At 37.1% G+C, this 17,726-nt stretch overlaps 1 protein-coding gene across 3 annotated transcripts in view; it reads right to left on the bottom strand.

Annotated features, from left to right (window-relative positions):
* The window catches only part of LOC125234529 (receptor-type tyrosine-protein phosphatase kappa), a 297,920-nt gene that overhangs the window by 51,907 nt on the left and 228,287 nt on the right, over nt 1–17,726 (bottom strand). For all 3 annotated transcript variants that reach the window (XM_048140795.1, XM_048140797.1, XM_048140796.1), the window contains one exon: nt 9,919–10,037. In XM_048140795.1, the coding sequence (XP_047996752.1) occupies nt 9,919–10,037 (119 nt within the window). The remainder of the gene's footprint in view (nt 1–9,918; nt 10,038–17,726) is intronic.

Below are 17,726 nucleotides of genomic sequence, written 5' to 3'. Positions count from 1 at the left end.
ACACCTTACTATATACACTTTACTATTTTCCTCTGTGCGCAGATATTTACTAGTACTCTGCCAACACGTTTAAAACGTTTATACCTACACAAATTGTGCTTTCAACTCACTAAGTATATTTATTAGTTTGTGAAGGGTTCTCAGAAGTTTCGGGAAATATTGGGAGAGAAACGCGTTAGGATTTTGAGAGCAAAACATGTGTAAAATTTATTATAGTACATACATATATAGTAATAAATTAGGAGCCAAACCTGTCTAAAAAATAGAATCCGAAAAGGAATGCTCTGTCAATCGATCAGCAGGAGAAATGTGTGAGGAAGAATGATGTTGTTGGTAGTTCCTGAGTCTAATTCAGTGGTTTGCTTAAAATATAAGTTAAATGATGATATTATGTAGGATGTATGCACAGTTTTTCCCACTAAACACCGTGCTATGAATTTGGTAATAATTTCATTGAAAGCTCCCATAAACCACGATTGAAAGTCCTGATATGGTTCCAGTATGATATGCCCACAATTCCCGACATATAGAAATACATGAGTACCAATTAGTTGAGTTCGGATTTCAAAATCACTGAATAAACCTTACAAAGCCAGCGTTTCCAAACACTCGACTATTCAGAACTTTACAATGCTTCGGTACGAGTTTTCAGTTTCAAATCCTTCATCAAGAGTATAAAACAGTTTTCCAATTTGTGAAGACAAAAGGAACGTTTCGCTGTGTAGACCAGGTACTTGTATGTGTATTTGTGTAGTATACCGGGTGTACGTCTGTGTTCATTACGTCAACGTTAAGTTTTTAGTGCTTGACAAAATAGAAACGTCGACAATCTTTTTACCGATAAACCTTACAAGCTTAAGCGGGTTCATAGCGATAGTACGGTTAAGTACCAACTTACTCGTAACCGTACTATCGCTATGAACCCTTTCCTTTAGATAAAACATATTCAATGTATGTTGTTCTACGGCTATGACGGATCTTATTTTCAAGGACGTAGTGAGAAACCGCTCTTAAGCCTCCGCCACACATAAAGCGTTTTGATAGCGTAGCGTTAGCGGAGCGCAATGATAGCGGTGCGCCGGACGAACGCTGGCGTTCCGCTCGAAATCCGCGCGCATTTCGCTCGCAATCCGCGCTCGTTAATTCCCGCCGGCGCAACGCCAGCGTTCGTCCAGCGCACCGCTATCATTGCGCTCCGCTAACGCTCCGCCAATGCTCCGCCTATGCTCTCAAAACGCGCATGTGTGGCCGAGCTTTTATTGAACCGCAGTAACACAACACAATGAGTTGTTTTAACGTCACATAGCTATGTTACTTTTGCAGTAGTTTTTAATTACTGCGCACCTACTACGTAAGTACTATTAGCACATGTACAGCTTGAAATCAAAGGTAGATAAGGAGTTAAATAATGTACTTACGTATTTCTCAAAATAAGAAAAAACTCAAGAACTACTTTCTTACTTAATTTCATAACACCACTCTCATATTTTCATTTTATCTCATAAAGTCGTTAAGAAGTCATGTCTCCGACCGCTTTCATATTTGCGGTGCAACTTGCAGTTCCATTTAGCTGTTTGTGCTAACTCTGCGTTTGTCGTGCGTTTGTGGTTCTTTATTTAATCTTCTGATACCGTACTGTGGCTTTGTACTTTTGTAAAACTATATTTCTGAAAGGATTGTTTGATAAACTGTGGGAATCTGAACGCAGATAAAGCTTTTCAGAGTAAGTAATCAAATGGACAAATGCTTACGATAATATCGTTAGGTATCTATCTCTATCGCTCTTCCGTATTGGCACGACATATTTCGATCGGCGTCTAGCGTCAACGATTATCATGCATCTCGATAAGAGCCTGCCGGCAGGGGCGGCTCACTCCGCGATTCTATCGTCGCGCTACAAGTCAGCAATTCCCGTCAACTTTGTACAATGCCACGTCAGCAAATTTTAATTGATCCTATTTTGTTACCAACATTTAGTAATATAATTCGACTTTCGTAAGATATATACAGGATAATTGTTATAATTAAGAAAATATAGATACTAGAGAACCTTAATGACGAAATAAAACTTAATAAAATCTCAATTCATCAACAAAATCTTGGTAACAAAATAGGAATTAATAAAAACAAATTTAACTTTTCCCTTAATTTTTGTACAAAGTTGACGGGAATTGCTGAAGTACATGTTGGCGGCCGCGAGTTAGAGAGGCGGCCTACTCAGGGGTGGCGCGCGTTCTCACGAAATGCACGTTCGCACTTTTTATTGTTACTTTACGTCGCGAGTTTTTTTTTAAAGGTTAATATGCGATGTTCGCGTGTGGAATGGCTAATAATGCTTAGTTAAATAGACATCATGAATAAAATAACTACCATAGGACATTTCTACACAGACCTACTACTGATTATGTCTTACGGAAAGTTCCATAAGGCTTGTGATTTTGGAACCTAAACAAAAATATATAAATATTGTGTATATACCTATTATACCTAGAAAGTACCCAAGACTTGAGTATAATAATATAACATTTTATCTAAGTATTAATTCGTTAAAATCCATAGGCAACCCTATCGCCGAACGCCGCGCACGTGCGGCTCGTTTCTTTGTAAGAATTTTGTAGGCATTTAAAAAGCGGTATTTCGTGAACATCAAAGCAGTGGGCCTTCTGTACTTGTACTATTATACATATATTCTGTGCTGCCGGTCTAGCTGAAGTGACTATTTTTGACGCTACAAGGCGAACAAACCGCAGTCAGGTGCCGTAGCCGAATGGCGTTTCTGCGACGCGAAACGAAAACGAAACGCCGCGAAAGTTAGTCTGGCTCTGTCGCACCAACACGCAAGAGCGATAGAGATGGATATTTACGAGCGTTTCGTTTCGTGTGCGTTTGTGCCATTCGGCTACGGGGCCAGGCCTCTGTCGCGCCACTAAAGAAAAGCGTAATAGTTGCGAAGCGATATTGACGTTGTCTCGGTAACTTGTTAACATTGACGAGGCGTAGTAAGGTGCAGGCATGACGCCATTAGGTACCTACATACATAATTACATATGTCTATCAAAATTGTATAGTCTCATTCAAATGTAAACACTTTTAAAAAAATGAGCGCATCTTGCCATTAAACGTAAAAGTTTGGCAAGTTTTTAATGTAACAAAATTTAGTTTAAGTTTTCAAAAACAAAAATTGAAAAAAAAAAAAAAAATTATGCTCAGACAAACAAAAGCAACAAGTTCTTATTTTGAATCTGTATTTCGTCCTTACACAAGTAACTACTATTATGTGCTTAGCAGAAAAATAAGAAAATCTAGCGTTCTAATAAGAAAACGTTTACGATTGCCTTGTTGCCGGCGTGAGTCCTAAAAACATAATTAAGACCGACAGACCGCCATTCCACCGTAAACCTTGCCTGTGAGTTAGCACAACATAATTCAGCGGCTGCCAACGACATCTTGCTTATGGACTGCATGTCTTTATCGGTAAAACGTATTCTTTATTTTTTTTAACCCCCGACGCAAAAACGACGGGGTGAAAAAAATGAAAATGAAAATGAAAATGAAATATTTATGTTTCTATCTAGGCATATTACTGTTTGTGGCATATGAACGTCAAATAAACTAAGGATGAACCGTTTGACGTGTTTCTGTCTGTCTGTATTGTGTGTGTGAATCAGTCTAGTAGCTCCCAAGCGGATGAACCGATTTAGATTTAGTTTTTTTTTGTTTGAAAATAAATGAATCAGTCATACACGAAAGTGTTCTTAGCCAAACTCGGTCTACTATGTCGCGGAAGGGGTTTTTTTTCAAAATATTAATTTTGTGGTTAGGTTACTTGAAATGACGAAACACCATGACCTTTTAATACGTTATGGTATCCCCAAACATAATTATGATGCCGATTCGACTTTTGCCGATTAAAAATTACTCATTAGTATGAGCGAGAGGTCGCGGGTTCGAACCCCGGCTCGCACCAATGAGTTTTTCGGAATGTATGTGCGAAATGTCATTTGATATTTGCCAGTCGCTTTTCGGTGAAGGAAAACATCGTGAGGAAACCGGACTAATTCCAATAAGGTCTAGTTTATCCTTCGGGTTGGAAGGTCAGATGGCAGTGGATTTCGTAAAAACTAGTGCCTACGCCAAATCTTGGGATTAGTTGTCAAAGCGGACCCTTGGCTCCCATGAGCCGTGGCAAATGCCGGGATAACGCAAGGAGGATGATGATGAGTATGAGCATGCGTACGGGCCGTACGGCATAAGCGACTTGATACTATCCAGCGATTTTTAGTCGGCTAGATTGGGTTCCGCGTCGAATACATTGGGGAAACCCTTACTCGACAGCGGAAACGCTACAGAAATCACATTACGTGGAGATAGTGAAAATAGCTCCCGAACGATTACAATAATATACACAACAAGAAAAAAGAAAAGAAAAGAAACAAAAACAGAAAGCTTCTAAAAGTTGGCGGGCAAGCTCGGTAGCTCAATGTAGCTTTTCGCGTTGATGCTCCGCGATCCTATCGCCGCGCTACAAGTATATCCTGGCGGCCGCGAGTTCGCGGCCTACTCAGGGGTGGCGCATATTCTCACGGAATGCACGTTCGCACTAAACTTTCTATTGTTACTTTATGTCGCGAGGTTTTTTAAGCGATGTCCGCGGGTGGAATGGCTAATAATACTTAGTTAAATAGACATATTGAATAAAATAAATACAAAAAGACATTCTTATACAGATCTACTACTGATTAAGTCCCACGGAAAAGTTCAATAAGGCTTGTGATGTTGGAACCTTGAACAAAAATATATAAATTCAGCGTATATACCTAGAAAGTACTCAAGACTTGAATATAATAATATAACATTTAATGTGAGTATTAATTCGTTTGGATCCATTGGTAACCCTATCACCGGACGCCGCGCACGTGCGGCTCGTTTCTCTGTAAGAATGTTGTAGGTATTTAAAAAGGCGGCATTTCGGAAACATCAAAGCAGTGGGCCTTCTGTACTTGTACTATTATAATTATATTCTGTGGTTGATGTCTCATTTGTCCGCTGTTATTCAATTAAAAAAATCAAAATTCAAAAATTATTTATTCAAATAGGCTTAATCCGCTTAATTATACAAGCACTTTTGACAATATAAATATCACAAAATATTTTTTAAAGTCAAACTACGAGTCCATTTATGCCAGTCAATGGCTTATACTACAACAAGGTAGTTCGTTAGTTGTAATTCCGCGGCAAGGAATCGCCGTCAAGACAGCAATCTCAGGCGTCGGGCAAATTAACCAGCGGGCGTAGCACACTAGTGGGATAAACTTTATTGCGTCGGTGCATCCTTATCGCGCTTACAAGCAGTGCGAAAAAGACGGCCTGACGTAATAGGCTTTATCACGTGAGCGTGCTTGCTCGACAGGTATCTGGTGTAAATGCGTCTGCCGAAGACTTCGTTAGCCTAGTAAATAAGACGACTTTTGAATGTCTTAGCGTTTCGCAGTTAACAAAGTTACTATACTTACGTAGTTATACTAGTTATGCACCTGTGATAGCTCTTAAGGAAGTTGTTTTGAAACGAATCAATGTATTTAGAAATTATTGAAAGAATGATTATAAAGTGTCTAATCTAAATACGTTTTAACCTCGAACGCAAAAACGACGGGGTGTTATAAGTTTGACGTGTCTGTCTATCTGTGTGTGTGTCTATCTGTGGTATCAATTTAGGTTTTGTTTGAAAGCCGAAAGGCACTGTTCTTTTGCCATGTGTGATGAAAATCTAGAAAAAGTCTACTTATGTCGGGGTCCGTTTCCGTCTGTCATTTTTCTTCTAAGCCAACGCAATCAAAAGATACAGCCGTTTATGCCGCAAATTTTCGACACTTGCAAGGGAATCAAAACCTACAGGGTGCTTCCCGTGAACTCAGAATCTTGAAATTTGGTACGAAGCAACGTCTTATAGCATAGATAAAGGAAAAATTACGAAAACCATAAATTTTTAGTTACATCACATAATATATTTTTTTTAATAATTTTAACCTTACTACCCATTTCCTCATAAACGCGTAGAGGTATTAAATTGAAATTCATACCAAATACTCAGGTCTATAATACCTTTAAGCTGTAACAAAATCAAACTTCTATGTCAACGCAATCAAAAGAAACAGCAATTTAAGCTGCATATTTTGAAACTCGCAAGGGAATCAAAACCTAAAGGGTACTTCCAGTCGACCTAGAATCTTGAAATTTGGCATGAAGCAACGTTTTATAGCACACATAAAGGAAAAATTCCGAAAACTTTAAATTTTTAGTTACATTACAAAATATATATTTTTTAATAAATATTTTTTTTTATGAAACGACTCATGAATATTTGACACGATCTTTATCTTAAAGCGTGCGTTCAGATTCCCACTAAAAAATCTCATGTAAGTGAATATTATGTATTCTTATGGGAAAATAAACATCTCCTAAAGCTAAAGTTCGAAATCGCGACGTGCGTTGAAAGCAATGAAAGTAGTTACGCGAAGCAATGTCGCGACAGACTTTTAATGTGACTTATTAGATGGAATGAAAGTTGGCGCGCCACCAACTAAACGAGGAACTACATACATACATGAAGCACATTATCGCTATTATCATTGTGTTGACGGTGTGTATTAGGGCCCGATTTTGAGGTATGATATATTGATTAGTGGTCTTTGCGCACAGTCAGCAACAAATACAATCCCGGCCAAATACAATCTGGGTGTATTCAAGTCAAGAGTGAATAGGCTACTACTGAACCAGTGAGCTACAACTTCGGCGTTGTCGTCACTTTTCATCAGGTGTGACTAAGGTCTTATCACTGGCCAGTTTATAATAAAAAAATAAAAAAGTAGCGTATTAGGTACAAGTAGGTACCTACAGTTCCTGTACCCGCTAAAAAGAAAGTGGTTCTACACATAGGTAAAATAGTTATATTTACTTTGATATTTCTGACCATGAATTAAGAAAAATTCAGAATGTTAGATACTTTTATACGCTACCTACCTACTATTGAGGCTGACTGTACAATGTACATCTTCACACTTATTTAACACAGCTTGCTGGAAAATATTAAATCAACATTTCAAACTTTCTATTAAATATACTGACGTTTATTTAAGTGCCCTGTAAGCGCCAGTGGCCCAGCAGTAAGAGCGTGCGACTTTCAATCCGGAGGTCACGGGTTCGAACCCCGGCTCGTACCAATGAGTTTTCGGAACTTATGTGTGAAATGTCATTTGATATTTGCCAGTCGCTTCTCGGTGAAGGAAAACATCGTGAGGAAACCGGACAAATACCAATAAGGCTTAGTTACTCTTCGGGTTGGAAGGTCAGATGGCAGTCGCTTCCGTAAAAACTAGTGTCTATGCCAAATCTTGGAATTGTCAAAGCGGATCCCAGGCTCCCATGAGCCGCAGGCGAATGCCGGGATAACGCAAGGAGTATGATGATGACGAGGATGATGTTTACTTAAGTGCCCTGCACAGACGTTTACGAACATGTCTAGAAATTACTCACATTATGCATTTAATCATGAAACTTATGTTACTTAACCCAATATCAAGAGGTGAGCATTTCTTTTTTTTTTCCAATAATTTTTTTTATTGTTTTAGGGAATTTTAGGTCAATTGTACTCAGAATCACGAGTACTTTCAATCTCACTGGGAGACAAAAAGTGTCCCAGAATTTCCATACATTTTTGTTACTTTCCTCTTTTGTTACCCCATACAAAATGTACGGAAATGGTAACAAAATAAGAAAAAATCGTATGGGACAATTTTTTTTACTACTAAGATTGAAAAGGCTAGTAATTCTGAGTAGAAATAGCATTTTTTTTTCAAAAATATCACACTTCATAAAAGTGGCAAGAAAAAAGAAATGCTCAGGTAACAATTTTAACTATCCAAAAATATCATTTCAACCCGTGTCGATATAACTTTCGTTTACTGCGATAAATATTTCATACCTAACCAATAAACTCGATTCGCATCCAATTTAGAAAGTCAATATTCAGTTCGTCTAGCTGAACGCGCGCTAAATCAACTTTTATAAAAAAAAACTTTGCAAAAAGTAACTGGCCAGTAATAAAAGTTGTAATTAAGGCGTTTCCACACGTGCGAGCAAATAAAAGAGAAAATACTGGCAGGTTCGTAATTACGCCCAGTGTAGTGATGGAGGGTTGTTCCCATCCCAAGTATGTGAAAGCGCTTGATTACATGAAATTCACTTTTATTAAAAATAATTAATTTAAGTTCCTATTAAAATTTAACAAATAATGAATTTTATCCACTAGTGGGTAAAGTAATTAAATGTATTTTACTTCTCGTGTGTTAAAAAACTCGCAAGTTCAGGATTCTATTCTCGAACCACTCGCTTCGCTCGTGGTTCAACTATAGAATCCTTTCACTTGCTCGTTTTTCAATTCCACACTCGGCGTTAAAATACAACTTTGCCCCCTTGTATAACAAATAACTATTTTATTTTAACATTATGTCAACATTTAAAGTCCTTGAGTGTACACCCAGCTGTAAAATTGGACTTAATGAATGAATAAATTGATATGTACTTCTGTAGTGCTGTTTGTACAATTTTTAATATAAAAAAAACCTACTATTTAATTAGAAAACTTCTTTAAATCAGCTACTGACTGACTGTGATTCACTTTTGGTTTGCTATAAAACAATGCTTTTGGTTTTCTTAAAATACCTTCGTTGAAGGGATACGAAGAATCTAACACCAGGGTGCGTAGCCGAATGGCACAAACGCACACGAATCGAAATGCTCGTAGATATCTATCCCTATTGCTCTTGCGTATGGGCGCGACAGAGCCAGACTACCTTTCGCGGCGTTTCCTTTTCGTTTCACGTCGCAGAAATGCCATTGGGCTACGGCACAGCATTATGGCTGAAGCGGGACAATTCATAATTCATAATTCATTTATTGCATTTGTAATCATGTGTTACACAAGGTCTTACAATAGGCTATTCACAGCAAAAGATCACATGAACCCTGTTAGGGTATACAGCAACATACGTACTTAACTAAGACTAAAACTATAATTGTTTACATAAAATGGATTTTTAAATAACATGCATTTTAAGCAACATTTCATTACACGGACATGTAGTGGCAAAATTTATTTTGAAATTGATAAAATTTATTGGTATAAATTTTAATTTAATTAATTTATAAACATTTTCATTTTTAGGTTTTATTTAATTAATACTAATAAATAATACTTCATTAATGGAATTAAATGTCAACAATAAAATAACTAAATTGAAATTCAATAATAGAAAACCAATTTCGTGATAAACTTACCAATCATCTGTGCATTTGTAGTTTCAGACGTTTCAGTCATACATTTTTGAATAACGTGTCGTTTTTAAGTTTATTACGAATATATTCTTGATTCTACAGACCGGTCGTAAAAGTACATATACCACACATGTCATATATACCATAGATCAAGCAAACGTATCTACTTAGCGTGTCAAATGAACTCAGTAAAATCCACTGAGTTGTCCGTCTTTAATCGCAGCTTGCAGCTTTCGGGCGTCAATTTTTGTAAGTTGAAGTCAACAAAAACATAAAAAATGCTTCGTTACGTGATATTTAATTGCAACAACACAAAACTTATGAACACTCAAGGGCCTGAGACATATTTAAAATTACAGGAAAGTAACAACTTCAGTACAAAATCTGACACGCTCGGCCGCCATACTAAATAGATGACCTTGTTTCTTCTGTGACCTATACAAATAGATGAACTTGTTTCTTCTTTGCTAATATGGAATTACTAGAAATACGTTTAATTTTTACTTGACCAATTAAAATATTTTATTATAAGTATAGCAAACTAGCCTACTTATTATTATACACTTATTATACATATGTACGCACCTGGAATTCCAGCTTGTAGAGTACGGGGAACTTGCGCCGCTGCTCGCACAGCTTAGGGAAGTTCTTCAGCTCCACGGGCTGGTTCGGAATGGTTTCCGTTATGGAGCCGTTCTCGTCAGCTGCATCAGAAAAGTACAGGTTAGTGGCGTAGGATTGGTAGGACTGGTATGGGAGTAAGATGAAACTGTTCAAAATAAGCCGATTTTGTATTGTGTTGAAGAGGGCAGTAAATGACTGAAAGGGCATCAGTTTCAAGTCATTTACTGCGCTAAGATTCGGAGACCGATTTTTGAATTTCGAACGCACGAATTCGCCGTTCGAAAATCTGTGGAAAATGACGAAATGATGTTTGAAAATACGGCTAGTAATTTTAAAACTTGTAGTAATTACTACTCGTTTTCGATTCTGGGCGTATTGCATAATAATTTACAACTCCCCATCCAATTCTTTTACATAAAAAAGATAGTTCCACTTGTAATACAAGTTGTAAATTGTTATGCAATAGGCCCCTGTTCGTAGAATTTAAATCGTAAGCGCTGGAGATATTATTGAACGAAATAGGCTAGTTTCCTACTAGTCAAATCAGCTTCTTTTTAAGAACTGTCAAAACGATTTGCTAATATGGAATTACTATGAAATACTGAGGAGTGACGTCACGGTAAATTCATTTACTTTATATCTTTCTCTGTGACTTATTAAATATAAATTATGTTTAAACAAAATCACTATCCATATTTTTCTACTAATTATGTGATGCTTTATTTCGTGCACTGCATAAAATATTTTATTTTAAGTACAGGAAACTAGCCTATTCACGAAATCTAATGGTCGAAATTCAAAAATCGGCTCCTTGATCATGAATACCTAGAAGAGGAAATCGGTTTATTATGAAATTATCGTTTCGCCTTACCAACCCGTACACTTGCCTATATTTTATCTTTATGGTCGACTTGTGTTTCGGTAGATGATTATAGGTCGATTAATCCATTTTTAATTTATTAAAAAAATATTTTGGCAATAGTAGTTCCAAATAAGGTTTTAAACAAGAAAAAGTTGATTGATCTCCGTAATTTGTAGATGATAATGTTTGCATTGTTATTCATTTGTGAAGGTAGTTGTAGATATGTTTATTTTGTTTAATTTCCTATGAGTGAATATCACTAGGCACTAACAATCGTAAAAGAAGTGTCCTGTGTCTATTCTGTATGTAAGTTTTAATTAATATGAAACTGCATGACGTATACATTCACATAATATATTATAATTATGTTACTGGTACATATTATTATTATTTAGAACACTTCTTCAGATTTTGTTCCATAGTTATGGTTGTGTAAATGCAGTATCGTGAAAAAATATATGATAGAATAATAGATAAATCTCTATAAGCGTAGTGACAATAACTGACGGTATCTACGCGATCTAGAATATGGTTAGTCTCAAAACAGATTTGTAAGCCACACCACACAGAAGAATAGCCTTTATTTTTATTCACCACAAAAGTCCTAATCGTGAATCACGACTTTGCTCCAGAAACTAGTGTAACTTAGGTACATTCACGGGGTTCGTACTCGACTCGATGTTTTTTTATTATTATTAAATAATTATCGTATATTTTATTATCTTCATTAATTATTAACATACAAAAACATTCGAACATGGTTGCTATTAAGCTTAGAATACATTTTAAAATCAATTTTTTGATGAAAAATACTATCTTGGATGACCTTCTCAGCGCCCTCTACCATTTGAGCCACCTTGGATCCAAATCTTGGTAGACTAATCTCACCCTCTGTAGTAAAGTCGTAACATTTTCATTATCAAGTTAAACTGCAGACTGCTATATTGATTGACGGTGTATGTATTCATTTCATAGAAGTTTGACGTTTAACCCTTAGATGCATATGGTATCTAAAACGATACTATCGAAATTACATAACTAATAGACATCAAATTGACGTCAATATGAAATTTTGTCATACTGGGTCATAGTTTAAAATCACATGGATTTCAAATATTCTTAAGTCATTTTGTAAGTGCAACTTATACGATACCATGCATTTATAGGTTAAAATAAGTAACACAGTTGTATCGGCCGTCAAAATTTCTTCACCTTACTTTGGTGTTTATCCGCTTATATTTATTGCATTCCCAATAAAAGGAAATCGATTAGAAGCTTACAGTAATAAAGCCAGCGGCCTGGCCGGGTGCCAAGCGACACTGGCCGATTATTTGGCTGACCACACAAATAAAAGAGGAATCTGCACAATTGTCACTTAGCTATGATTTATACACATGATATTCTGAATGTGGAGTTGTTTCCGGAAAATTCAACGGAGTAGTTTTTGGTAGACTGACCAATTTGAACCGGTTAATGTACGTTAAATTATCTAGAAGCGTGTCATGAATGTCATGATTGCCGTCACAAGATAAAATCTCACATTTGAGATTCAACACATCAAATTTAATGTGATTAAAATTCGAATATAATATATGCTTCTACTTAACACCTTGTTGGACACTAAACACCTATAAGCGTAATCCATTATTCTTTTTCTTCCCGTGGGTGTCGTATTAAGTATCTGGCGAGTGGCAACCTGTCACTGCAGGCAATGTCACAATTTGTATTTTTTTCAACCCCTTTTTGCCAACACGAAACTTAGTAATTCATGTTCTGCCTACTTTAAACATGCGTGTATAATGTTGTATGTACATTATTCTATCTATTTCATCTGAACTGTTTTTAAGCTGGAAAAGCTGGAAAATAAGAAGATAAAAAACAAGAATAAAGAAGGAACTGACTCCTGCTAATGTATCACTAAACTAGGATATTTTAAAATTAAGAGTGAATAGACATCTTTTAGGTAAAAATGTATCTAAGCATGATCCATCCCATCCTAGATTGCATCGGCTTTTACTCAATCGGCTTCAATCAGGTGAGGTTGTGGTCAAATGCATTATATTTTTTTCTTTTTTAGCCTACTTTTGTAACCAACTGGCCGTCAATAATATTGGCGAAAAAAGATATAAGTACTGTTCTTGTATTAAAAAGATACACTTTCCCCAATATCTCCGTATAAAATAGTTGTTTTCCTTTTGTTTTCCCACTTCTGAGGGTTTAAGATGGTTTCCGCTGCGACGGTTGCATTTTGATAGCACAGATACCGCCAGCCGCGGGCTTATAAGGGACATGGGTCGAATACGGATTAGTATAGGCGAAATATAATAAAATCAATGCCCGCAATCGGGAAATAACAAAATAACAGAAATATCCCGCATTTGGTTTGTTCATTCACTTTTCGTGTAACAAAAAGAAAACGAACCCGAATATACATCCTGTTTTTATTGAATTCCGTTAACTTTAAGGGAAGGTTCTTTAGATCAAATACAATTAATTTCTTTAAGGCCCACTTGCACCAACCACTTAACTCAGGGTTAGTGCGCTGTCACCTGTCAAATTCCATATAAAATGTTGTGTTAACCCTCGGGTTAATGCTCCATTTTCGTTGGTGCATTTGGCACTAAGAAACTAGCGGCTTAACTCTTACGGTTATCGAGTTATAAAAAAGAAAGATAATTACTAATGTTATTTGTTTTGACATGTGCCGTCAGTCACTTGACACTAACTTGAATGTTGTTCTTAAGGGTCTCTCACACTAATAAATTCATTTATTATTTATGAAAATGATGAAAAAAATTTTTTTGCGAATTTAACTAAAAGTGATATACAGGGTGGTTCCTGATAATGAACCTAGCTACGCGTCGAATTTAACGGAAAACAAAAAAAAACACGGTGTATAACCTCCTTATTTTAGGTAAAGAAGTTGGTTTAAACTGTTAAAATACTCGACGGACAACAGTCGAAATATAATACAAAGACTTTTACAATATGCATTCTTGAAAAACTGCAGCACAAATTAAAATATCAGAGGTAAGAACTATCATTGTGTTTTATTTTTATCTGTTCGATATTGTCCAGAGAGAAAAATGAAAGCAATTTTAACAAACATTGTGCTGCTGTAGCAGATTTAATAAAAAATATTTATAGTTATAACATGCATTGGAGTAACATAAAAACTGAAGTGAATTATTTAACCAAATCATTTTCTACTTTATAATAAGCTATATATATAGCTATATTTTTTTTTTCTTTGTATATGACATTTATTTCAGTTTATAGTTAAAATAGTAGTGTGTCTACTAAAAAATACAAATTAAATTATTTTCTATGAGGATAATTTAATTTGTTCTAAGAATAAGCTATAAAGTGTTGTTAAATTCATACTATTTCTAGTACTTACAATATTTTCCATTTTCAAAACTTCATATTGTGTTGGAGGTTAAATTAAAACTCATTTGGGGTTATCGCGCCAATGTAGCATATAAATGTCTTGGAAGAAGGAACAATGAAAACAAACTTATATTGACCGGGATATAGACCGTGATTACCTTTTTGATTTTTGTCGAGCTCCCGATATTTCGACGCAGTTGCATGCATCATGATCACAGAAAACTGACGAAGGCAGGTGGATGTTAAAGTTGTATAGACAGCGCGCGATCTACCCTCCTTCGCGCGCGTCGGCTGCGTTCACTTTCAGCGTTACCACTGGTCGCGTTCACACTCGATGGTCTGTCCAAACACACTACACTCACAGTGTCACTACGTTTGTTCAATTCTGACTTCACCGGTTTTTTACACAAATAAATAATTTCAATATAAGTCTAATGAAAATAACCGTGAATCATTCAAAACTCTTAATGAAAACAAAATATAATAGTATAGAAATCATCGTATAATTTTAGCAGTTTTGTTTACTCACGACTTGTTTCGAGTTGTGTAACAATTTAATTAAGTGCTCACAACGTGGCAACGCTGCCGACGTTGCACCACCTATAGAAATTTGGCACAATGCGCCTGCAATCGCCGGGCCAATAATTGCCGAGTGCAAATCCCTGTCCTGCTGAGTTTGCACGATGTTAAACATTTCATTTTCCTGAAGAAATGAATAGGCTCTGTTTGTTTTAACCCCCGACCCAAAAACGACGGGGTGTGATAAGTTTGACGTGTCTGTCTGTCTGTCTGTGGCATCGTAGCTCCCGAACGGATGAACCGATTTAGACTTAGTTTTTTTTTGTTTGAAAGCTGAATTAGTCGAGTGTACTTAAAATTAGAGAGTGGTCAGGGGATTTTTCAAAATTTTAATTTTGTGGTTAGGTTATTGAAGTGACACTTCTAATGCGACTTCCATTTGACAGCGTAAAACGTTTAACGCTCACTGACAGTGTTAAACAATTAAAGCACAGTGTTACCAACTCGAATTTTGAAATATTTACCTCTTCCTATTTTCATTTCCACATTACGAAGTTTCACTTCTTCCGCACGGAGGGACTCCACGCATTTTTAAAAATGTATGTACTACCTTTCGAGGTAGTATACATACGGCCCCTATGAGTTTAGGTAGGTAGTTTCCGTGGCCTACGGACGCCGGCAAGGTGTTATATAAGCGTGGCCTATCGATATAGGAAGTCCCTACTAAGATAATGTGCCCTACAGATTCATATAGATGTCTCATTGTAAATAGGAATACAGAATCTTAGCTGATGACACAGCAATAATGTGAGGAATCTTCTGAAGCTGCCATAGATTGTTGACATAATTAGACTTGTCTTAATTGACACTCGTATCAGACCGCTCTTTAAGGTGCAGTCACACTGTCGACGTGACAATTAATGCAGGATCGATATTATCTAATGGTGCTTCCATATGATACATTGTTTTTCGTCGTATAGGTCCGGAAATATCGATGTAACGCCTTGGCTTGCGTGGGCGACGGTCGCGCGATGGTCGCGCGACGGCGATGCGACGCATACGAAATCAAACCTTATCGATATGGAAGTATGAGACGGTCGCGCGACCGTCGCCCACGCAAGACACGGCGTAAGGGTTTAAAGAAAACGGAATTGTGACATTGCAGTAACAGGTTGCCAGCCTCTCGCCTACTCCACTACAAAACCATATCCCACAGTCGACTTGTACGACACCCACAGGAAGAAAGGGGGTGGTGAAATTCTTAACCCCGCGAATAGTAAGTAAATTATATAAATTTAAATGTGGCAACACTGTAGCGTTGTCCGTTACAAATATGTAAATATGTAACAAAACAGGAAGACGCATCAATCGTTGGACTGTATCAACTGTATGCAATGTTTTATTCTTTCTGTTCTTAAGATCGAGCTGCCAGTGAGTAGTACGAACGAAACTACCAGACTAAGGGCCGGTTGCATCAAACCGTCTGTCACCGTTAAAGCGTTCGTTAAATTTTATTGTATGGGAAGTTCCATCAACATCTGCTGCATGACGATGATGTGTCTGTCAAATGTGATTGAAGCAACTGGCCGTAAGGCCTGATTTAGACGGCGTGCGAACTCGCATGCGATTTTAGTTACGGTCTAGCCACGACAATGGTCTAAGGCGGCGAGCGGGGCGGCTGGGCTGCGCGGGAAACGCGCGCGGGCGCTAGCCATGCCACGTACTTTTAGAAGCGGCGGCAGGGCCTAGGAGCGGCCAGAACGTTTTCATATTTAAAAACATGTTTTTTACTGTCGAATATGACTCCAAAGTGCATAGAATGCTTTAATTTCATTTCATTTCATTTCATTTATTCAGTCACATAATAAACTTACAGTAATATCACCAAGTCGTTTACATGCTAAATGTCAATTCTAATATACAAATGTCAAAAAATATTGTAAAACTAAACTATTTAAGTACACAGTATTGAAATCTAATAATTATAATAAGTAAGCAATAAATTTCCTAGTACTAAAAAACAAATTCAATCAGACATCAAATGCAATTTAAAAAAAAATAATAACAAATATAATTATAAAAAAATAATATAAATTATCAGGGAAACATAACATTTAAAATTTGATAACATTTTCTGCGAAACCCACCAACACCGTCTGCAAATATGTCGGCATCATGACCCTCAGTGGCCATCATATTTAATAACGCCAGTGCCCTGGCTGTGGGCGCGTTGTCGGCCTGCCGGGTGCGCGCGCGCAGCCACGCAAACAAGCGGCGGCGGCGGCGCGGCGGCGCCTCCAGCTCGGGCAGCCCTCGCCACACAGGCACGTGCAAGCCCATTCGCTCCAACACAGACGAATTGTTAATCCTATTGTTAATTATCCCATGATAGTGGTCTAATAACAATAATTTCCGCCTCAATTCGAGTGTATCCAGGCCCACCATCCCCGATACGAAAAGGGAGGGGTACAGATAAGGATAGTAGCCAAAACACTTGCTATATAAATATCTAGCGAATTTCTTTTGTATCTTCTCAATCATAGTAATATATTTTGATTCATAAGGGTCCCATACAATAGCTCCGAATTCCAATTTGCTACGTACATATGCGCTAAAGAGCATCGAAGCTACCCTTACACTACCAAACAGGGACGTCATCCTAATAATAAAACCTAGAATTTTGGACGCACTCTTACAGATGGTCAAAATATGCTGACGGAAGTTTAGTTGTCCATCTAGAGTTAACCCTAAATCACGGATTTCATTGACTCGCTCAAGCTGCATTCCTTGGAGAACATAACTAGCAGTGATGGGTGATCGAATTCTAGAAAAGGTCATGACTTTGCATTTGGAAACATTGAAGTGCAGATTGTTTTTGACGCTCCAGTCAGCAACGGCATCAATATCTCGTTGGAGCCTATTGCAATCCTCACTATTCCCTACATCTAAGCAAAGCTTTAGGTCATCCGCATACATAAGGCAAGTAGCCGCCTTTACT

Source organism: Leguminivora glycinivorella, chromosome 16 (assembly GCF_023078275.1).
Source record: "Leguminivora glycinivorella isolate SPB_JAAS2020 chromosome 16, LegGlyc_1.1, whole genome shotgun sequence".
Classification (NCBI taxonomy): Eukaryota; Metazoa; Arthropoda; class Insecta; order Lepidoptera; family Tortricidae; genus Leguminivora; species Leguminivora glycinivorella.
This window is presented reverse-complemented; position numbering and strand designations above follow the sequence as displayed.